The 25,165-nt window shown below is 36.4% G+C and overlaps 1 protein-coding gene across 1 annotated transcript in view; it reads right to left on the bottom strand.

The window, feature by feature from the left end:
- Positions 1-25,165, bottom strand: part of LOC150107757 (mitochondrial 2-oxoglutarate/malate carrier protein) — a 221,365-nt gene that overhangs the window by 7,715 nt on the left and 188,485 nt on the right. The window contains exon 9 of the mRNA XM_090391516.1: positions 20,653-20,704. Coding sequence (XP_090247642.1) covers positions 20,653-20,704 — 52 coding nt within the window. The remainder of the gene's footprint in view (positions 1-20,652; positions 20,705-25,165) is intronic.

Genomic DNA, 25,165 nt, shown 5'->3' with positions numbered 1-25,165 from the left:
TGGCGGCCAGTAATGATGGTTCGCCATCTTTATCAAAGAACAGTAGTATAAAAGAGATGATTCAGTGTAATGTACTAGCTGCGAAATGTACGCTTTGCGGAGTGCGGTTGGAGTGTGGTTAGATGATAATAAAGGAGTGAATGTGTGTAGAAAATGTAGGGAGAATGAGAAATTGAAGACTATTTCGGATCGTGAGTGTGATATTTTTGTCAAACTTCAGAATGAAGAAAATAGGGATATGACAAGAAACAGCGAGGTTGTACTAGAGAATTCTGAGAGTGTGAATGTAGAAAGTGTGAATGATAGTATTAATGGTTTTACTAAGAATAAAAAAGATGAGATAGACGCAATGAGTGAGATCGCGTTGTTGAATGGTGCGATACAAAGGGAAAACAGCAGCTAGAGCGTATGAGCAAAAGTCGACTGAATGAACCAGCCAATAATAAAAAGTATGACAGGAAAAATAGACGTATGAGTGTGAACATGAACAAAATGAAGGATAGAGTGCCGTATGGAGACTCGTTAGTACGAGGTGTGATAGTAGAGGATTTGACAAAATCGTACCAACCTGGTGCGACCATAAAGGACGTAACTGCGTCTATTAGAGAGCAAAAGGAAAGGGTGAAAGAAATGATTGTTGTGGCAGGTACGAATGATTTGAAAGGAGACAAAATGGAAATGATAGAAGACCTGAATGAATTGTTTGAGGTAGCAAAAGAAAAGAGTGAGAGAGTTAGAATGATTAGTCTTTTGCCACGGTATGACAGTGAAATGTTTAAAAGGAGGGCCATAATTGTGAATGACTTTATGCTTGGATTATGTATGATGAGTGGTGTGGAATTTGTGGACGTGTGGAGTGAGTTCGATGGGCGAAAGGATCTATATAAGATGGATGGCTTGCATTTGAATGGTTACGGTGTAAGAAGACATGAGAAAGTGTTGCTGAATGTGGTGAATGTGCAAATTCAGGGAAACTAGATTTATTCAGGGGGGGGTAATTATACAGTCCTTAGGGAGGCAGTTGAATGTAAGAATAAATATAATATGCCCGAGCAAATAAGGACAACAAATCAGAGTGGGATAGTTAATATAAGGCATCAAGGTAGGGTTGGGGCTAACGGGGGTCTTAAATTCATGTACACTAATGCTAGGAGTATTAGGAACAAGAAGCAAGAGTATTTGGCTATGGTTGGCACTTCCAGACCACAGGTTATTGGTATTAGTGAAACATAGCTGACTATAGATGATATAGCTAGTGGGAATGAATGTGATGGGTATAGTGTGTTCAGGAATGACAGGGAGAATAAAATGGGGGGAGGAGTATTGTTGATGATAGCTGATGAGTTGCAGCCAAGGAGAATAGAAGTTGAATTGCAGGATAGAGAAAAGAGCACATTTGAGGCCATTTGGTGTGAGATTGTGGCTAGAAGAACTAAATATACAATTGGGTGCTGCTATAGACCAGGTGATGGAAAAGATGGTGGTGACAATATGCACAAGCAAATAGAAGAAATGAGTGGAAGGAGGGTGATTATTATGGGAGATTTCAACTATAGTAACATTGATTGGAGTGAGGAGAGGACACGGGAGGAAGGAATTGGATTTTATGCGGTTATTAAGGGATAACTATCTGCGACAGCATGTAATGGAAAATACTAGGGATCAGAGAGTGCTTGACCTAGTAATTACATCTGAGGATTTGGCTGTAACAAATATGACCACATTGCCACCAATCGGTGAGAGTGATCATAGGGTCTTGACTTGTGAGGCAGCTAAAGGTGTAGAATTTTCAGTTAAGACAGGGTACATGTGGAATTATCGGGCTGGAAAGTATGACAAGCTTAGGAGTTTAATTGGTTCAGTGTCATGGCATATACAACTGCAAGGACTAGAAGTCGATAGTGCATGGGAGGTAGCTAAGAAGTGTTTGCATGAAGCAATGGCTGACTGTTTACCTAGAGTCCGAATAATAAATCAAGTAGGGGTTAATTGGATGAATAACACCATTAAGCTTGAGCTGCAAAAAAAGAAACAACTATGGAGGGAATTTAAGGAGAAAGGTGACCGGCAGGCACACGAACGGTATAAAGCGCAGGCCAGAAGGGTAACGAGTGCGGTAAGAAAAGCAAATAAGGATTACGAAAGAACATTGGCCATGCAGGCTAAAGAGAATCCTAAACAGTTTTTTAGATATGTAGCAAGTAAAAGGAAAAATGTACATGGCAGAATGATTTTAAAGAATGCTGATGGTAGGGAGGTAACTGAATCAGTTGATATAGTTGAGTTACTGAGTGAGTGCTTTGCAAGAATATATCATCCAGGTGGTGACATTGCAGAAACAAATGTACCAGTAGATTATAAGGGATTTTGTGGTGAATGAAGTGGAGGTGAATAGTCTATTGCATAATCTCAATGTCAATACATCTGTGGGATTGGATGGTATACCAGCTCGTGTTGTACGAGAAGCAGCTAAAGAATTGTCGGTACCTTTGACCATTTTGTTTAATTTGAGTCTCGGGTCTGGGTTAGTCCCAAGCGGGCAGAAAGAGGGGAAAATAGTTCCACTGCATAAATGTGGTTCCAAGACTGCTGCTTTAAATTACGGACCGATTAGCATATCAGGAATCATTGTAAAGGTCTTAGAGAAATTAGTCAAGAAAAGAATACAGGATTGGATAGATGAAAATGGGATATTGTATGGGGGACAACATGGTTTTGTGAAGGGTAGATCATGCCTCAGTAACTTGCTCACGTTTAATAACACAGTGACGGCTGAACTTGATAGGGGTAATGGGTTTACAGTAATACTACTGGACCTTGCCAAGGCTTTCGATAGGATACCACATAGAACCCTAATCAGTAAACTGGAGCAGATGGTGATAGATATAGGGTTGGTGAGATGGATAGGAGGGTGGTTGAAGGAGAGATACCAGAGAGTGGTTTATTCAGGAGTGGAGTCTAAAAGACGGCTTGTGACTAGTGGAGTGCCACAGGGCTCTGTTCTTGGACCAATGCTTTTCAATTTGTTCATCAATGATATAGGAAAGGATCTGAGAGGAAGTGTTCACTTGTTTGCTGATGATGCAAAGTTGGGTAGAGCAATTGTGAGTGCACAGGATGTCAAAATTTTACAGGATGATTTGGACAGTTTGGAGGGCTGGGCTAGGAAAAATGGATGTCAATTTAATGTGTCAAAGTGTAAGGTTATGCACTTTCGGGTGAAAAGAATAGCAGCAGTATATTGCATTGGTGGAACCATACTCCAGGAGATTGATGAGGCCAGGGATTTGGGAGTGTTGGTGGATAGGGAATTGAAGTTTAGGGGGCACACTGCAAAAGTGACTTAAACAGCTCACCAAATCACTTGGCTTCTGAAAAATATTTTAACATGCAGAGACAAACAAGTTGTTGTTCCTCTGTATCGAGCCTTGATAAGACCCCATCTGGACTACTGTGCCCAGTTATAGGCACCAGGGTTTCTTCGTGATGGGGAGGAAGTGGAGAGGATCCAGAGACGAGTGACCAAGATTATAGCAGGTCTCTTATTCTCATAATGAACATTATGAGAATAGGTTGAAGATTTGTGGGTTGCAGAAATTGGTCGATAGGCGAAGGAGGGGTGATATGAATGAGACATTCAAATTACTGAAGGGTTTCTATAAGATTGAACCAGAAGATATTTTTGAAAATATGACTGGTGGTGGGAGGACTAGGGGTCATGAATGGAAGCTGGGCAAGAGCGTGGTTGACAAGGGTGTTATAGCTAGGTTTTTTATTTGGAGAGTAGTGAATGAGTAGGATAAGCTTCCAGAGTCTGTTGTGGGTGCTATGACCGTAAATGAGTTCAAGAGAAGGTATGATAGATACTGTGTGAATGTCGAATAGTTGTTCTTGATATGATGTTAGGGCCTCCCTTTATGAGTCTGTCGACTCCTTGGAGTTGACAGACTCCAACAACAATAATAATAATAATAATAAAACAGTAATGAATACCTCTGTAATTCTTACATTCAGTTTTATTTCTCTTTTTATATATAGGTACCATTTGAGCTCTACTCCAATCATCTGGAATTCGTCCCTCTGCTCAAGCCTTCTGAACTATGCAGCCACTGTAAGACTTTTATGCCTCCATACTTGAGCATTTCTGGTCGAATATCTACTCCTGTTGTCTTTCCACATTTCAAACTTTTGATGGCTTTTTCTACTTCAAGTATGGATATGCATTCCTGACTATATGCCTTTTTTTTTTTTTTTTTTACTACTGTACTATCACTGCTTGTTTCATTTAGCAATTTTTTGAAGTAATTACTCTATACTTCAAGGATATCTTTTTCTCCTGCTTTCATGTCACCTTTATCATCTCTAATTCCTTTTATAGCACTCTTTCCTCAATTTCTGAGCTTCTTCAACAACCTCCAGAATATCTTGCACCACTTTGATATTTATTTTCTATGTTCTTGCCAAAGTTATCCAATGACTTTTCTTTAGTTAGTTTTACACAGTGTTTAGTTTTCTTACATTTATCTCTGTATTCTCTAAGAGCACAAGCTGACTTATTTGCCAGGAGCTTTTGACATGTTTTCTTCTTTTCCTTCACTGCCTCTTTAACTTTCTGTGTCCACCATTGACTTCTGAATTTTCTATCCTTGCAGACAACCTCACCACATGCCTCTCTGGCTGCATCAATCAGTGTTTTCTTCAGGACCTGCCACTGAATCTCCAAGGTTTGGTTCCTGTTCTGAAACTCTTTCATTTTTCTTGAATAATATTTGTGTATTTTAGTCTACATTTCACATCTGAGAGCTGCTCAACTTTTATTCACTTTAAAACTTTCTTCCAGTTCTTCTTTTCAATATGAAAGTCAATTTTATCCTGCTCAAGACTAAATGGATCACTTTCAATTTCAAATCCTCTGTACACTCTGGTGTCCTGCACCAGTGGGAAAACATCACTATCAACAATAACACAGTCAATGAGACTTTTCTTATTCCTCCCCCTCTTCTCTCCATGTGAATTTGTGCACATTTTTATGTTGGAACATGGTGTTAGTAATAACCAGTCCATGTCGTGAGCAGAAATCCAACAGGTATTTGCCATTATTATTAGATTTGCACTATTCTCCAATTTTTCCCAAAATATTTTTATATGTCTGACAAACATTTCCTACTTTGCTATTTAGATCCCCAACAAGGACCAACTTTTCCAATTTCATTGTGTCAGTTGCTTTCTCTAAAGACTCAAAAAATTCCTCCAATTCTACCTAGTAGCACCTTCTGTGTGACCATAGGCACAAATAAGTCTCATTGTCCAGTTCCCCATTCTGATATTTGCCCACATCACTCTACTTGAGACTGACTGCCATTCAAGAAGATTAGCCTCGTATTTAGTGTTGATTACTATGGCTACTCCTTTTCCTTGATTGTCATTGCTGAATATAACATTTTATATTTATTGCTCAGAATATGAGAGATGAAATTAATAGTTCTACAGTTGTTGCAGTCCTTCATATTTCCCTTCTTGTGCAATGGTATGAAAACTGACTTGTTCCATTTCAAGGCCATGATCCTGTCTCACATATCCTCAAATCTATGAAGCACTCTTATCCTTCCATTCCGTGTGACCTTAATCGACTTTGTTGGGATTCCATCTGCACCTGGGGACTTATTGTTGTTAAGCTGTTTAATTGCTCTTTCAATCTCATGCCTAAGTGGAAGAGGTTCCAAATTGAAATTTTCCTTGTGAGAGGATTCGTACAAATTTTCCCTATCCTCTCTGTTGTACAGTTCCTCACGGTACTCTTTCGATCTGTTTTTGATGTCCAGTTCTTTCTGTTGGTACTGTTGTGACCTTTTCTTCTTATTCTACTCTATTAACTTTCTTATACTTTATATCCTACCGGCTGCGCTATTTATGTTGTGACCTATTTTACGATTTTTATTCTATCTTATAATTTCCTCTTATCTATGTTCTTCTATTATCTACGCTCGCGATATCACTAAAACTTATACTAATATCCAAGTTATTTCTCCCCTTAGTACCCCTAATATTTGTATTTATACTGCGCCTTTTGGGATATTTAGTTTATGATATTATATACAGAAGCAAGGAGAAAGAACTCAAATATGCCTGAAAGTATAACTATGTTGCAGTCGTGACACTTTATCTCGTTTCTTAACATTAATTTCCCGTGTGATTAGGTTCGTATTTTTCAAATGGTGCATTGGACAGCAATTTCAAACAACTCTTTTATCATTGAACAAAGGTTTATTAAATTTCTGAACATGGTACAATTCAATTCTTATGATTACTCAATTTAATGCTAAACTAGATACTTACAAACTAACATCGGCTTATTACAAGTTATCAAGCTATGATCCTATAATGAGTATTACGATCATGCAGCCATAACAATTCAACACATAAATTCACTTGACATGGACAAATAAGATTAATTCACACTATTTAATTATTCAAACTCAAGTAGATTAACTAAACTATTTACTGCACTAACACATAACTAGTATTACGATCATGCCGCCATGCTCATTCAACATGTAAATTCATTTGACATGGACAAATAAGATTAATTCACACTATTCAACTATTCAAACTTAAGTAGACTAACTAAACCTTTTCAGCACTAACACACAATTATGACATTTTAACTTTCCTATACATTACAATAGACATGCAAAATTCTCAGGACACTTAAATTTTCACATAGCATTAACACTAGCCAGCTTACTTTTAATATATTTTGTCAGATACTAAAGTCCTAGTATAAATTTTCCTTGGTCACTTCAACAGTTCCGTATTAGATTAATGATACTTATCACAGACAAATTTTAGTTAACATTAGATATATTTTACAGTACCTTTCTTTCTTGGGTTTTTCATATGGGCCTTTACCTTCTTCTGATTGAACTAGCATGGTGTAACCTCTCCGATAATCTGTTACTCCTACGTTCCTTTTTGAGTTGAACCATGCTTAGACACACTCTGAATCATCTATATATTGGCTGTGCAGCTTGCCACGTGGACATCGATTTCTTTACAGCTCTCCGTTTTTCGTAGTTGTCACTGAAGATGGAACACAAAGAATATGCTTTCTTTTCCTCGACTATATGGCATTCTTCGCTTCTCACATAGGAAATACGGAATCGAAATCCTGTTCACTTTCGTTTCCGTGTTGTGGCGTGAAGATATAACCCCAACTTCGCCACTCAGGAAAACATCGTGAAATTCCTACGAAAGAGCTCGCAAAGGGCTCTCCTGGAATAGAATCCAAACCAAAACCAAAAAAGTCTCGTGGGGGGGGGGGTTCCAACCCTTTTATACCTGTTCTCCTAACGGCACTTTTTCTAACTTCTTTTCTCCGCCCCCTACTTGTTTTTACTTCACCGACCAATTACGGTGGCGTTTTTCTGCCAAACGTCATTTGATCAGCAAGCCCGTAACGATGTCTCAATCCGGGAATTGGCCCTGAGCGATAGTCTGTTGTTTTCTTTTGCTAGCCTCTAATTTAATCCTCTTTCCAAAATTTTTCTACGAATTTACTTAATAACTTAATCTCTAGCCTCTCACATACCATCTTTTATGACTAATCCTTTTCTGTCTTATTTATTTAACTTTTCTTATTTAAATCATATCACAATATTAATACATTCTTTCTTTTGTTAGTTAGTTTAACAAAACCTTTATATTTTATGTATTTTATTGGATGCAAGAATCTTTCTTTTTCTTTTTATTAATTCAACAATTATCTTTTATGCAGGGTTCTAATTTATTTTATTTATTCTTCATGTTACACCATGATAGCTGAGAATTCTATATTCTCAAGATATCAGGTGTAACAGTACTGCTCCATTCCTGTCTTTGATGATATTCAATTTGGGCTTAAACTTGTGCTTTACATCAAAAACTAAATGAAACATTTTATAATTGTGCCTCTTCATCTGGTACTCTATCTCCTCACATTTATTAGCATAAAAATTTTCCTTGTCCTGTCAGGTGGATTTTTTGATTTCTCTATGTAATCTCTTATATTCTTCAGTCTGTGTGTGTCTCTCTCTGTTTTAGCAACTACCTCCTTTTTATCAGAACCCATGTTGAATCTGACGCCCATGGGGTTTGGTCTTCTAACTGGGCCTAGATACTTCTTAGCTGTATCCTCTATTATAACCTTGACTCTTTTCCAGAGAATTTCACGTGAGTTCTCCTTGCTAGTCTCCTAAAGATCATTCAACGGTGTTGATGTTTCTTCTGTGAACCCACAGAAGAAACATATGTGGTTTTGGGCCTGACTTGGAAGATTTCAGAGTCGCAGTCTTACTATAGCTGTTACTGATGGTCAGTACCACAGACTGCTCAAGGACAAGTATGCACATCAGGGATGCTTGTCTTCCACCCAGTTGGAGAGTCAGGATATATAATTAATCTGGTGCCTTGTACAATCAAAGTTAGAAACCAAGTATAGGTCAGTTGTGGGTGTTTCTGAAACCACCCATGACAGACCTATACTTGGTCTATACTGGCAATGACTAATCTATTAGCATTGGCAAATTCCAACAGTCTTTCACCACAGGTGTTGCATTCAACACCTGTGGTGAAAGACATGCTGAGAACCTCCAGTTTATTTACCTAAATTCTCACATCAGTAATTACAAAATAATTCTCACATCAGTAACTACAAAATAATTCTCACATCAGTAACTACAAAATCTTCTCTTGAATGATAAATCCTTGTAATGTGATCATTTAGTAACTCAACTATTTCTTTGCCTGTCATCTTCCTTCCTTCCTACCTGTCATCAACATTTTAACCTTTGATAATCATTCTTTCACTTACTTGCTACATAGCAAAGAAACACTTTTGGATTTACTTTGGCTTGTTTAGCTAATTTTCTCCCAGTATGCTGATTACCCATTTTTTCCCATTCTTTATATTCCCTTCCCAATGTTTTATTTTTTGAAGCTCCTGCTTTCTATTGATACTGATAAAAAAAACAGTCACAGAAGATAAAATAATAGAACTTTAATAATTTTTTTTTTTTTGTCATGTTGTACCATCATTTTTTATTTTGGTTTAACCAATAAGAACACAATTTGGTTGGCTAAATCCCAAATTGCCAGCTCATCCTCGTTCGTTCAGTATCCAAGTAGATACCCAACAGAGTGCAGCATGAGAAGGTGAGGATTGGACATTAGGTCAGAAGTCCTGGTCGGTTCTCTGCATTCCTTTAAAGGCTATGTGGAGGTCTCCTCTCAGTTATACAGCTTTGATCCTTAAGCACCCCCACTTTAATAATTTAGTTTGCATAATAACAATACCTAAAAGACACATATAGATGACAAAATAAATAAATTTCCAAAAAATCTGTGGAAGAATTAAAAATGTGCTGCATAAAAAAAAACAAAAGAAACCCAATGTAAATTTTATAAAGTAAAAAGGCACCTCCTATTTATGGTTTATGAATACAGACTTAAATAGAAAGATCAAAGTACAATACGGGTTTTAGAAATAAGATTTTTAACAATTAAGGAATGCATAAAATTAGACCATATAAAAAAATTAAGACATAAGAGAGATGAGTAATAGTTTAATTGAAAGGATCAAGGAATACGGGGGGGGGGGGCATGACAAAGTTGCAAGATGGAAAAAACATTAGTGAAGCAGGAACAGGTAAATGCCTAATCCTTGATGAGAAGAAGAATTTTTGGCATATACTTTCATTCATTTCAAGGGTAAGCTGACATCTAGAGATACTGCAATTTGGTTTCCTGACAAGGAATGACAAGGTGGTGTTCTCAGAAAATTAAAGTGAAGGATTGATTAAACTGGTTGACATGATAATTTTTTTTTGAAAAATTCTTAATTTATTATTTTTCCAGAGGATCAAGTCTAGTAACTGCAAGAAGACATTCACATATCCTTTTAAGAAGTGACCTAATGTGCAATCCTATCTTATGGTGCATGCGGTTTTGAAGTGCCTAGCTGGATAATGAATGACTGGGGAAAAGAGTGACAATATGGAATTTAGCCAAATAACTGTATTCTGCATTGGAATACAGTCCTTTAAGCTCCATCATACAATGATCACACAAAATGAAATGACACGAGGGCTTGGAATTATTCAGTTATTGGCACATTGTGTTAGTAATGACTAGTCCGTGTCCTGAACAGAAGTCCTGTAAATACTTACCATTATTATTAGCTTTGCCCTTTTCTCCAAATTTTCCCAAAATGTTCCTACATGCCTGGTGGGATTCATTTTCTACTCTGCTGTTCAGATCTCTAGCAAAGACCACTTTTTTTCATTTTCTTTATGTTAGCTGCCTGTTATAATGACTCAAAAAATTCCTCTATTTCTTCTTTAGAAGAACCTTCTGTGGGACCATAGGCAAAAGTAAGTTTCATTGTCCATTTCCCCATTTTGAAGTTGCCTACAGAACTCTAATTGAAATTGCCTTCCAATCAAGAAGTTTAGCTTCATGTTTGGTATTGAATGCTATTGCTGCTCCTTCCTTCCCTTGATCATTATTGCCTGAAGATAACATACTATACTTATTATTTAGCAAGATCTCACCTGTTTATGTCTTCATCTCAGCAATGCTGGGATGTTGGGTTTATTCATCTTCTTCTAGATGTTGAATTGGAGCTTGGGTAAGAACGTATAAATATCGCAAAGGTGGCAAAATGTTTTGGAGGGCATTGAAATGCACAAAAGTGGAGGAAAGATGAACGAGACTAGATTCTTCAATTGGTCATTCTCACACACTCGCTTCGTGGGTGCCTTCACATAAACTCACTAGCTTCCATCCTAACTGCTTAAGTTTTTCTGAATTTGCACATCTGCATGCTTGTTGAACAAAGATCTCGCTAGACACCTAACCACCAAAACCATTCAGATGAAGTCTATCAGCATTGTACAAATCCTTCTTTCTGTCAAACAGAGACCAGAGATTCACAAATTTTACATCATTCCTTTTGCAAAATCTACGTATAGGCTCATTGGCTATCAATGCCCTCCTCTTTAGTTCACCTCTATCATAGCGCGGCAGGAGACTTACAATCTTCACCTTCTTGCTCTTCAATTTTGCCTCTTCTAATAACTCCTTTACATCCATCCTCATAAAATACTTCTTGCCTCTCAAATCATTGGGAGACAACCATTTCCTTCGACTTACCTTTCTGCATCTGGATGGCATAGCTAATATCGTAAATTTTTGCTCCTGGTAAACACAATTTTGTCATACTTTTGTTAAATACTGCCCTGATTATGGAGTCTCCATACATAATTTTCTCCTTAACTTGTTTTTCTTGTTTGTTTGGTCAGTCTTTATTATTCTTTCAGATCCCTGCTTTCTTTTTTTCAGCCCTGCATAACTCTTGTCGCTTCTGCAGTTTTTGAATTCTGCGCTTTGTCCTATGAAGGACAGAAATAACATTAAGCATGCTATTTCTTTGTTGATATCCATTTTGTTCTCATCTATTTCCACGGCCGCATTGTTCAACTTTATTTACATAATTTTCCATCTTATCGTCAGTATTTATTGCATTCTCATCACCTAACAAACGCTTACTTTTAAAACACTTAATACATACTCTCTCTCTAGTTTCAATTTCCTTCCACTTATCCTTTAATTTTCTCAACGCATACATTTTGCATTCGTTACTGTAAATGGGGGTGAGGTCTATTTATTTATTATTTATATATCTCTTTAATTGGCTTATCTTATCTCATCTTATCTCTGCATCCACTCTATATATATACTTTAATGCAACAATTATTATGTACTTCTAACTATTCTTCCTTATCACCCTTTGGTATCTCTTTAAACTATATTGCTTTCCGTACTTGCCTTCTTATTCTTTGAACATCAGAAAATTTATTTAAAAAAGCTGTGCCACCGATGTCCGTTTTCTAGTAACAAGAAGTGTTAAGTGCATCCAGTAGTTTCCCCATTACATTCAAATTATCCCTGATTTCATTAATATCTGCAGGCGTGGTCTACTATCTATCCTTTACTATCCTCTTTCCTAGGTTCCTACTAATAGGCTCTAATATTTTTTTCGGAACAGTGCATCAAAGAATTAAATATCAGGCAACACTCTATTAACATTTAAATTATTTACCATAAAACAATTTACACTATTATTGCAATAAGGAAAAATTTGCTTAGTTCAGCTCTACATAAAACAATTAGCTTAGAATGCCCTTGCAATTCATGAAAATTATGTCACATAAATAACCACTCTCTTCCAAATACAAGTTACTACCCTAAGCAATGGTACCTATTAATAAACTGCTACTTCTTAACTGTTATGCACATAAAAAATATCATTACACACAAAAGCTCTTTTCATCTGATACTAAGATAATTCTATAGGTAAAATGCACCATTGACAAACAGTTACTCTCAGACTGTTACACATATAAATTTCTATTAATTATTAAACATCTAATTTTGAACCATTAACTCTGCTCAATTTCAGCCTCAACTTAACAGTCCACTATAAAAGTTCTCCTATAATTCAAAAAAATTGAACAAATGGATCAACTCACTTTATGACTGCTACCCACTGTCTATTTGGCTTTGAACTGGAGTCCTGATCTTTTTCTCCTGAATCAGGTTTTTTCCCCTCCCCTTTTACGCTGGCAATAGATTTACTGACATTTCTGGGATGCTGTCCTTGCTGCAGTTGGGGCAAAGATTATCGGCTTGTGGAATGCTTGCATGCGCGTTGGACTAACGTAGCAATTTCTTCCAGCTCGAAAAGCTTCCAGCAAAGATATGTCATCAAATATCTGCTTTGCCTGGCGGATCGACTCCCATCATCTTTCTTTTAGATCACTGGCATGATTTCTCCTGAGGTCATGTCCTCGATGGCTTACATGTGACGGACAACCGCTGGCGACTTCTCGACAACCAATGATGAGGAACTCCTGGAACTGATACTTGATCTTCTGGCCAACACCTTTTATTCGCCTTCTTTTGTATCCCTGCACGAAGATATGGGACCCTGAACATTTTGGTGCGGTCCCTTGTTCTTCCACTGACGGTGACCCTTTCTTTGTTCTCGTGTACTCCGTTAATCCTATTTGTTTCGGGCAGCAGACATTCATCTGAAGTTTGTCAGTACGTTTAACACTGACCTTGAGTATTTACAGGTGGACTTCACAAACAAATTTTAGGTCTTTATAAGGAGCTAACATATGTGGTTTTCTGGTGGCAAGGTATTGCCTTAGTTCAACACATTGTAGAATTTTCGTTTTAGGGCAGCAAGTATGGACAATTCCCATAGGGATTATTTACATTAACAAACTGTTTTAACTATACATAGACATACAGGTTACAATCTTACTGGGCTTGACTTCTGTAAGGCTTTCTGGCATTATTGAGTTACATCAAATTTTTACACTACACTGAATAATATCCCTCAAATTCAAATCACCAGAAAGCGTGGTCTTTGTCGGCAGTGTTCTTTGCATTAATGCCATGTTGACAATATCACAATACAATAAATATCACAACAAAAATGTTATAAATATACTAGAACTCAACATGATACCAGTAGAAGGAATTTTTCATTTTATAGATGGTGGAGAAAGGATGAGAATGCATCCATGGAAGGTGAGAATGAATGAATGTGGTCAAGAAAGCAGCGAGAACTAGATTTTTCTCTCATAGAGTGGTTGTGTGGCTTACCTTAGAATGGCTTACCTCTGAAGGGGAAAAGTTAATGAATGAAAAGAGAAGGTATGGCAAATGGTGTGAGTGATGTGTAGTCTTCCTTGATGCGTTCCTGACTCCCTGGAGGTCTCTTGTAATAATTAATAACATGCTGGGTTCAGGCCGAATAAAGGTTGTCAGGATCAAACTTCAGTGGGTATTTTTTACTTTAAGTTGAGAAATCATGGGAACATGACAAGAATCTGTATTTAAGTTTAGCAGATCTAGAAAAGGCATATGATATTGTGCCAAGAGAAAAACTATTTAAAATGATACAATTGTGTAAAATCTCTAGCAGAAAATTTTGCTTTGCTAATTTTTTGCAATTGATTTTACATTTTTTTTTTGTTTCAATATTTAGTAATATTTAAAGTATAATATACTAAATAGAATGTTAATGTAAAAGTGCACATACATTGGTATGTAAAGCTGTAAGTAAGGATTATGCCAGATTAGCGATGATCAACCAAAGGTCGCAAGGTTATCTGGTGTTGACTGAATGGGCAGAAATGACGTCATCGCTAATCCCAAAAAGACAGCATAGAGAACAAAGAGTGACATTTTGCATAAAAGGAGATATTGTGGCACTTGGCTCAGGGCTTTTCTTCTGCTGGTCACAAAGGCTTTTGTTCCGGTCATCATAGAGGTTTTTACTTTCTTGTCGTCGAGGCTCTTCTCCCGTTGCGGGTTATCTACCCGTTGAGCTCTATAGGATCTTCATCTCCAGATCGCAGCAGACCGATTTCCTCATCAATGGCTCTCAAGTTTTAGTCTCCAGAAAGAAAGCATTTACATGCAAGCCTAGCGGTAACTATGGCTAATTCCATATTGAATATCTGACAGAGGAAATATCTACAAGAGACTGCTTGTGATGTCTATGCAGCAAGGAAGTTAAACCAGAAAGAAGACCCTAAAAACCTGAGGAAGTATGCTGCAATTTTGTTTGGATTCTTTATTCATGGTAGAATTGTAAGTATGCAATTTTTTGCATTTGTTAAAAAGTGTATCTCGGTATTGTGAACGTGCTTACAAGAAATCAGTTGTAAACAGGTGCTAACTAAACAACGAGTTTTGTGGGAAGATTGTTTATTAACCTGTATATTTAAATAATGAATGCGTGCTTAGTTTTAAAATTGGGAGCAGTGCTATTAAGAATTTGTATGTGGTTAGACAGTTGTTAAGTCAGTATTTAAGGGAAGGATTTCAGTAACCTGTTTATGCAGTGATCAAGTCTGTACATAGTTCATGTCTAACAAGTTAACCCAGTAATTGTGGGCATTGTGAGTTTTGTCTTATCAATTACATTTTCTGCTTATAAAAGGGTTAAGTGAAAAAGGTTCCTCAGTATCTCATGTATAATGTATTTCTTGTCTAGTTTTAAAATAAATGTTTTGTTTTGTAACTACCTGATCTGTTCTTTGGCTAATGCACTATCTCCAAAAAATTGAGAACCTGAGGGCATAATAAGATATGAACAGTCACGACTTGCAAATAGAGGAATTGGATTTCTTTAGTGATTGATTCCTGTTTTTCCTCACCCATCTTTCTAACAATATTTACTCAGATGGCGCAATAAAAAAATATAATAAATTTTCTAATTTGATTTGTATGAGAGTGGGGACTGCATAAATTAAATATACTTATAACACAAAGTTTATTTAATAGCAGGAGGGGGGGGGACAAAATTGGTCACAGTGGGATTAACCTTGAGAAGCTCATGTTAAGGTAGATAATAGTCTAACTGAGTGAAGTGAACAAAGTAAAATAAAGAGCAAAATGAAGTTAAAATTTTACAAAGGTGCAGTCGACATCAAAAATGAAATAATTAACATTATTTAACAACTGTACATGGTAAGCAGAAAATTACACAGATCAATTTACAAGCTATATTTAAGTTTTAAATCAGTTAGAATTGAAGGAACTATAGGAAGAATGGTGGGTTGTGTGGTGTGGTGACAATAAACCTGATTTGAAACTTGAAGATATTCAATGCAGCTGTTTACTTTATACAGATAATATTATTCTAAATAAATCCAACACAAGTCTCCTGGACTTTAAACTGAATAACTGCTGTAACTAATTTTGCATGAAAATCAGCAATAAATCAAAAAATCAAGTAGGCACATGCAACACATCAACTGCAGCATTAATGGCTAATCTCTAGAGCAAATAACATATTTCTAAATAGTTGAAATATTTAGAATTATGAAGGAGTTGCTCCTTTAGTCCTAGATAACCTTTTGATGACAGGTGCGTCTCCAACCTTCAAGCCTTCACAAGTGATCCCAGGAAATCGATGAATGAAAGTTTTTCCATGAGTATGGCAGACAAATTCGTCATCTCTTGCCAATAAACAATAACATTCTTTTCCCAGTATGTAACAGTGTGAGTTATATAGTTTTTTTTAGAGATGTAAGGTTAAAAACCTGAGTTTCCAAGAGAAAAAAAAATACTGCTTATCATGCTGAGATCAACTAATTTTTTTTTCATATCACTCCCACACATGAAAGGCCACAAGGCCCATAAAAAAAAATAAGTACTGTGTGTGGGCTGGTGTCAGGTAAAGTAATCTACCTGTATTCTTTTTCTTGAGGTTGAGTACTACCTCATACTCTTCAAGAAAAGTGAGGAAAGCTGTTCCCTGGGAATTAATCAAAGAAAGGCTTAGAAAAAAGTTCCTTTAGTCAGTGACTAGAATCAATTTTTTATAAGGATCTTTTTTTGGGTGGCCTAGTGCTATAGATGCAAACCACAAGCTCAACAATAATGGTAAATTAAATTTGGAAACATATAAGTGCTTTGGCAGGAATTAATGAAGAAGAAAAGTGAAATGAAATATCTAGAAAGGATATTAAACAGCTAAAGGAGAGATTGGCTGATGATAAGGAGAAGGAGGAAGTTAATGTTATAAAGAAAGAATCAAAGGATAGTCGTATATCAGTGTGTGGAACTCAATCATTAGAGATGTGATTAGTAATAAAGTGCATAAAACATGCTTTCCTGGTGGAATAATAAAACAAATAACTGATGAATTGCAGAGAAGGAAATACCGGGCATCAGAATTAGTGGTAGTCGAGGGCACAAATGACTTAGTTGGGAAGAAGAAGAATGTTGATAGAAACTTGAGGAAGTTGTTGCAGCACGTAAGAAGAACATGTTGTTGGAAAAGTCATAGGCGTATTGCCCAGATATGATAACAGTGAATTGAGAAGGAGAGCAGAGATCATGAATAGTATGATAGCTGAGCTGTGTAGGGAAAAATGGGTTCAATTGTAAATCTGTGGAGTGAATTTGAAGGGAAGTTCAAATGGTATAAATCTGATGGATTACATTTGAATGGATTTGGTCTTGGGCATTTAGAAAGGCTATTGTTTACTGAGAAGGCACAGAGTCAAGAAGTTAATGTAGCAAATGATCAGAGTCTACCTGTGAAATAGGATAGCACAAATCAGCAGATTGTACAGCAGGAGAAAGATAGATATGAGGTTGATGATATGGTTGCAGCAGTACAAGATGATGGAATGCATAAAGGTGAGGATGAGACAGGTAAGAATAGAAATCATAGTCAGGATCAGGGAAATGGGAGTGGTCAAACCAAAGAGAGAGGTGTAGTATAGCAGCTAGAATAGAGAATGTTGGTGCTGGTAGGATGGTCTCAAACAAACAGCGATTGTTATGTTTATACACAAATGTAAGGAGTATTCAAAACCAGAGAGCTGAGTTTGTGGCATTAATTGAAACAGTATGCCCACAAGTAATTGGAATAAGTGAAACTTGGTTGTCTGAGGAGGATGTAATGTCAGGAATAGAATTAGAAGGATATATAATTTTCTGGAAGGATAGAAATGTGAAAAGAGGAAGGGGAAGTGCTGTTAATGATTGCAGAGAAATTGTCTGCAAAGTGTGGAAATTGATGGTGCATGCACAAATTTTGAATCTGTGTGGTACGAAGTTGAAATAAACAGGTTAGCATATCTGAAAGGATGAAAGTTATAGGCCAGGGAATGCAGAGCATACTGATTGTGAAATGTTTAGGCAAATTAGTTGGGCATGTAAAAAAGAAGATGATCCTGATGGGAAACTTTAATTACGGGAATATAGATTAGAAGGAGGAGATAGTGTATGGGAACAAGTAGAGCGAGTTTGTGGAATTTCTGACAGATAAGTAGCTTAAGCAGCATGTGACAGAAGCAACTAAAGGCTTTAATGTTTTGGATTTGGTGATAACTTCACAAGATGTAATTAATGAGGTCTTGACACTGCCGCCAGTTGGTGAGAGTGATCATGAGGTACTTGTTTGGGAAGTAATGAAACAAGAAAAGGTCACTGCCAAAAATGGATACATGTGAAAGTATAAAGCAGGTGATTATAGGAAGCTCTGTAGTCAGCATCAGTATGTTGGGTAGATGAGATAAGCAGAAAAGATGTTGAAAATGCATGGAAACTCATAAGGCAGTATCTGATAAAGGCAATGTATGGCTGCATACCGAGGGTTAAGCGAGTAAATAGAGTGGGAGTGAAATGGATGAACAGCGAAATCAAGCAAGCTGTGCTGGAAAAGAAAATGTTATGGAGGTGGAGGTACAAGACCAGGTGGTGATCAGATCCATGAAAAGTATAAGGTGTAGGCTAGGAAGGTGACGAGCGTGATAAAGAAAGAAAAGGTGCAGTATGAGAGAAGATTGGCTGGTCAGGTCAAGGTTAACTCGAGAGAATTTTTCCGCTACATAAGCAAGCAAGAAGAATAATAATTATGGCACTCTAACATTGGCGGATAGTCATGGCAGCAGACTAACAGCTGCAAAAGATATAGTGGAATTATCGAACAAGCACTATATATCAGCGTATATCATACTGGTATAAATTATCCAGTATAATATGAAGAAGAGAGGCAAGTATCAGGAGAATTGGAAGTGAAAGAAACAGAGGTGTATCAGATGCTGGTTGGGTTAGATGTGAATAAGGGTGTAGGAATGGATGACATAACACCACATATACTTCAGGAATGTTCATCACAGTTGGTTATGACTATGACTTGGTTATTTAATAAAAGTCTTGCAGTGGATAGGGTTCCTAAGGAGTGGAAAGAGGGCAAAACAGTACCACTCCATAAGCATGGTTCTAAGACAGAAGTCTCCAACTATAGGCCAGTTTGTATAACTGCAGTTGTGGTCAAGGTATTGGAGAGATGGATAAGGAATAGAATACAGAATTGGGTTGATGGACATGGCATCTCTATGAAGGTCAGCATGGATTTGTAAAGGGTAGGTCCTCTTTTCAGTAATTTACTTGCATTTTATGATAAGGTGACAACGGTGTTAGATAAGGAAGAATCATATACAGTGACATTCTTAGACTTTGCAAAAGCATTTGATAGATTACCACAAGATAAGATGGTGTACAAGCTGTAGAGGATGGGAATAGACAGTATATCGGTTAGATGGATCAAAGATTGGCTCTCTGAACGATAGTAGCAGGTTGTGTATGATGGAGAAGCGTCTCAAAAAAGAAGGATAACCAGTGGGTGTTCCTCAGGGTTCTGTTCTTGAGCCCCACTGTTTAACTTGTTTGTAAATGATATATATATCATGTGGACTGACAAGGATCTTCAGTTATTTGTGATGTAAAGTTGGGAAGAATTATAAGTAGCACTGCTGATGCTGAATCCCTTCAAGAAGATTTAAATAGACTTTTTAATTGGAAAAATCAGTGGGATTGTAGCTTTAATATCAATAAGTGCAAAGTGTTGCATTTTGGAGTGGAGAAAGGGTTTGTATTATATGGATGGTGCTGTACTGTAGGAAGTGGATGAGATTAGAGATTTGGGGGTGATGGTTGACAGCAGACTGAAGTTTAGAGGGCATATTGCTAGGATTGCACATTGTAGTGCAGCTATGATAAGAAGTACTCTAACATGCAAGGATAAGGAAGTGGTTGTGCCACTGTATAAGGCACTGGTCAGACCACACTTGGACTATTGTATTCAGATCTGGTCACCTGGTTTACAATGTGATATGGAGATATTGGAAAAGATCCAGAGACGAGTGACTAAGACAATATCAGGAGTTTGGAATGCTGGCTATAGAGAGAGGTTGAAGAGATATGGATTGCAGAGTTTGGTGGATAGGAGGAAGAGAGGTGATATGATAGAGGTTTAAGTTAGTGAGAGGATTTTATCAGATTAATCCAGAGGGGATTATAAAAAGAGTAGAAGGTGAGAGGGGAAGAACCAGAGGTCATTCCTGGAAGTTATGTAAAAGTGTGGTGAAGAAGGGTGTGAGGAGTAGATTTTTTACATGGAGAATTGTCAATGAATAGAATGCATTACCAGAATGTGTTGTTAATGCAAGGGGTGTTAAGGACTTGAAGACTGCAACCCTATATGATAAATACGTTGTGAGTTAAATGAACCTCCCACGATGAGTCTGTTGACTCCATGGAGGGTGTAATAATAGAATAAGAGGCTGGTGTAAATATATCACATTCTAGGAGAATCAATCAGGCACTGATGCACATACCATTAATACCAGAAAACATCTGTTGCAATAAGACTTAATTAATATATAGAAATGAATTCAAATCAAATTGTCTCTTTATAGAAATTTGTGAAGCAATTTATCATTGCATGATAAATTGCTTCACAAATACTTAACTGTTATGGCATGCCTATTTTAAAAATCTGATAACACCTTGAACCATCATTCAATTTTTTCATTATTTTTCAAATTAAGCTACCTTAGTATTCAACATGTTTAGACAGGGAATATTCTCCTATAACTGCAAAACACCTTTTTCCTTTTTAAAAACATCTTTTTAACTAATGATGAAAAATTGTAACTTTCTGTGATTTGAATTAAAAATAAAAATTATTGCACTTTTCAAAAGGTATATGTTACTACATAGATTAATTATACTTACCCCAGCACCAGAATATTCAGGAATACCATTAATAATCTTCATATTTTGAATACTGAAAAAAAATTCAGGATGAAATATCTAATTATTAATACGATATATGTGAATAAGGAAATTAAAAAAAAATTGTAATTACACAGGTAAAACAGCAATCACATGCAATAAATGTTAACAATTAAATACACTAAATTTGGTTAAGTTAACAATAATGAATAGGCAAAATTTTCTACTGTTTCTCTATCAGTAGAATGCTATGAATTGTAATGCAGTGAATAAAAATCCACACTGAGCTCATCATGTGGATTTTTTCAATTATCGTATGCTGGCCATAGATGAATGCAAATATTTCCATGGAAAATACATAATGAAACTCTTTTTTTTTTTTTTTTTACTTTATACAATGTGACATCTGTGAAAAAGTGACTGTTACAGAATTAATTAACAGAAATGGAATACTCATGTTATTTAATGTAATTTACATGCAGGCCTGCTCTTTTACTACAATTTTAAGCCTACTTTCCACATTTTTTGTAACTGGCTCTCTCTGTTCAGATTTATTTACCAGTGCAGGTGTGTCCTCACATTCTGTTGCTTATCCTCTTTATGGTACATATCATATTTATTTATTTATTTATTTATTTTAAATATTATTTGCTGCAAACAATAAAAGGTTGGAAAACCTATAGTATTGTAGATAGCTTCTGGTATCGAACCCACATTTTTAGATAAATAACGAGTTTTCACAATTGGTACATATAAATAAGTAACCAGAATAAAAATGTTAAATTAATTACTGTATACATGTTGAAAACATGGTACTGCTGTCATGTTCTGTAGCATCGTGCATGTCGTATCCTTGGTCAACAGACCGAATGTGGTGTAGGATTAAGCCCTGCTTTTTGATGCATTGTGTGGAGATCCTTGACATCTGTGAGACTTCCTTGAAATTGCTTGTAAAATAATTATGATCCATGTAAAGCATTTGTTTGTTACAAAACTACTTGATGGCCTGTGGTAATTGTATGGGATGCCAAATGTGATTTATGTCGTCTTCTTTTCGACATCTCTTATGTGTTCAGACATGCAAATCTTCCCATACCTTCCCGTCTGGACTACATGGCAAATGCCACAAGAGCAATGATTCACATAAATGATGTGACGGTTTTGGTGGATGTAAGGATCTGGAGATTTCATGCAATGGTACAAAAAGCCACTTTAATGTTGTACTCACTGACCAGCTTTGCCACTTTGTCTGTATTTCTTGAAGTAAGATGGTGTGATTGCATTCTTAAAATCTTGTTTAAGTAAAGGAGTTGTTGGAGGTGTATTAAGAATTTTGTTGCATTCTTATGATTTGAAGAATTTAAGATTTTCGGAGATTTACTTCAACCACTATCTCACAGAAAAGTATATTCTTGCATTAAACCTTTTTACAGATACATCCATGAAGAGTATTTTACTATCATTATTACACTTTCTTAAATCTGTAAACATGCAAATGGAAGCTGGATAGCATCGATACACAGCCCAGTTAAAAATTCACTACACCATTTCTTCTTCTCCTACTCTACATTTCATGTCTTCTCTAGAACATGCTTTCTTCACATAACATTTGCCAAGGACTACAACCTCCAGCTATTCCAAGAACATCAATAGGTTCCCCTCTCTTGCTCTTCTCAACTCCTAGCACATATAGGTTCTGCAATTTTTACATATGAGTTTGACTCAAGCTCAACAGCTAGAAGAACAACAAACCCGATGTCAGAAGAACTGAAGATAGCAATGATCAATGTAAGAAGTATTAATGAAAAGGAAACTGAGCTTGCAGAAGAATCGAAAAGAACCATGTGGATATAACTGGTATCACTGAAACAAAGAAGAAAAAACATAGGTGACATCTTATTAAATAATATTGGTATATGATATTGGTTCGAGGATACATTTTGGTTGGTTGGTGAATTTAGTGCTTGTATAAAATTGGTGATTTTTATCTGTTTTATAGTGTTTTTTCCTTAGAAAATTAGTGTTTTATAGTACATTAGTGTAGATTTTAGTGTTTTTAGTGTATTTAGTATTTTATAACATATTTTTATTAAAACATTTCAACAGTAAAGTAAGGTCAAAGCTGTATAACTGAGAAAAGACCTTCACATAGCCTTTAAAGGAATGTGAAGAAATGATCCAAGCTTCTGACCTAATGTCCAATTCTCACCTTCTCATGGTCACCCTGTTAGTATCAACCTGGATACTGAATGAATAAGGATTGGCTGGCAATTTGGGATTTAGCCGACCAAATTGTGTTCTTATTGGCTTAAACCACAATATAAAATGATGGTACAAAATGACAGAATTTCATGCTGGATGGGATGTTACCTGGTCAAAAAAGGTCCCATTGTTTTTGACAGGGAAGCTGGGCAAACAGCGAAAAAGTCAGCTACTGGAACAAATCGTAAAACACACACTAACTCAACATCACCAGAGTTCAAGACCACTCTTGTGAGTTCAAGGTACTACCAACATAAGAAGCCTGAGTGGCAAAGAAATGGAGCTAAATAAGGAACTGGATACCAGATTGACATAATAGGGGTGACTGAAACAAAAAAGACAAAAAATGGTGAGATTTTTCTGAGAAATAAATACAAAATGTTATATTCAGGCAATAACAATCAGGGAAAAGAAGGAGTAGCTAGAGTATTCATATTTAGTGTTGAATACTCTAGCTACTCAAGGAGTAGCTAGAGTACTCAACACTAAATACGAGGCTGATATTCTTGAATGACAGTCAACATCAAGTAGGGTGATGTCGGCATATCAGAATGGGGAAAGGGACAATGAGACTTATTTGTGCCTATGGTCCCGCAGAAGGTTCTGAGAAGGGAGAACAGGAGGAATTTTTTGAGGATTTCGAAAAAAGCAACTGACACAATGAAAAAGGAAAAGTCGGTCCTTGAATTTCTAAATAGCTGAGTAGGAAATAACTGTCAGACATACAAAAATATTTTGGGGAAATTTAGAGAAAAAGAGCAAAGCTAATAATAATGGCAAACACTTGTTGGATTTCTGCTCAGGCCATAGAATAGTTATTACTAACACCATATTCTAAAATAAAAATGTGCACAAATTGACATGGGGAGAAGTGGCAAGGAATAAGAAAATTCTCATTGACTATACTATTGTTGATAGTGATATTTTCTCACTGGTGCAGAATACTAGAGGGTGTAAAATCTCACGAGAAATTATTTTTTTAAGAGAATTTTCGCTAAGGATTTTCCAATTTTTTTGTCTGAAATTATAAGAAAAAATTGTGCTTAGTAAGATGTAGAAATATAAAAGAATAAATTACTGTTAGAATGCACCTGCACTTTAGACTCGTTTGTAAAAGCTTAATAGGAGCTAAGCCGGATTAGCGCAGAATATACCACCAAAATCGTAACGTCAAGTGACCAGCGATGACGTCAATTCTTTCATTACTTTTGGCTAATCCGGGAATACTCTTACTTATGAACAAAGGAAGGAAAATGGAATAAAAGCCAATGCAGCACATGGTTCTGGGCTATTTGGTCCTTGGTCTCTTGCTTGGCTCTTCACCTATGAGGTCTAAGGGGGCTCCTTCCCTAGTTCAAGAATGATCACTCTTCCCACCGCCGATGCCAGATGTTTCTCTGCTGGAAGCTCGCTCTAGATTCCCGGTAGCTACGGCAGAACCTCATTGCGTCCAACGAAGGAAAACTCTCAAGGATTGACCGGACGGAAGTCTCTAAGTATGATACGGAATAAATCTGAGTTTTCTCTCGAGTTTGTTAGCAAGTAAGCCATTATTTTGTTTATAGTATGTTATATGATTGTAACTCGAAATCGTAAAGGATTGAGAGAGGTTACTTGGCGTTTATATTGAATTTTGAATAAAGGAGGAACTTGTATTGTTAAGTATGTCTAATTCATAAGTTGCTTGTGATAATGTCTGAATTAGTATCAATTAAGTATTGGATGTGTTGGAAGAAAGTTAATGTGATCCCTCCTGGATTTATGCATGCTTGTAAGCCAAGTTGTGTCATAGAAGACACCTTTATATCAAGGCACAATAGTTCTTTCTTTTAGGGTTACACGGTGATCAGCACTCATATTTGTAGATTTAGGGACTCAAAAACACACGTGTTGAACAGATTATTTTATTAATTACAAATAAAATAAAATTTGACGTTTCGACCTCTATATCGAGGTCATCATCGGAAGAATACAACTGTATGCAGAACCAAGCTACATGCTCATGCTTTCTATACCAGTAAACTAAATCTAAGTAGTTAATAAATCTTTTTTCTAGCCATATAGAGGTCGAAACGTCAAGTTTTATTTTATTTGTAATTAATAAAATAATCTGTTCAACACGTGTGTTTTTGAGTCCCTAAATCTACAAATATGAAGGCACAATAGGTTTTTCTGATAGTGAAAGCACTATAGTTTCTGTTGCTCAGATAGCAAGTAATATTGTGTGTTAAAGTGATTTTGATTATGTTAT

Source organism: Typopeltis vanoorti, chromosome 4, assembly GCF_054136105.1.
Source record: "Typopeltis vanoorti isolate ZY-2024b chromosome 4, IOZ_Tvanoo_1.0, whole genome shotgun sequence".
Lineage (NCBI taxonomy): Eukaryota > Metazoa > Arthropoda > Arachnida > Uropygi > Thelyphonidae > Typopeltis > Typopeltis vanoorti.
The sequence above is the reverse complement of the archived record's forward strand: the minus strand, read 5'-3'. Positions and strand labels throughout refer to the sequence as shown.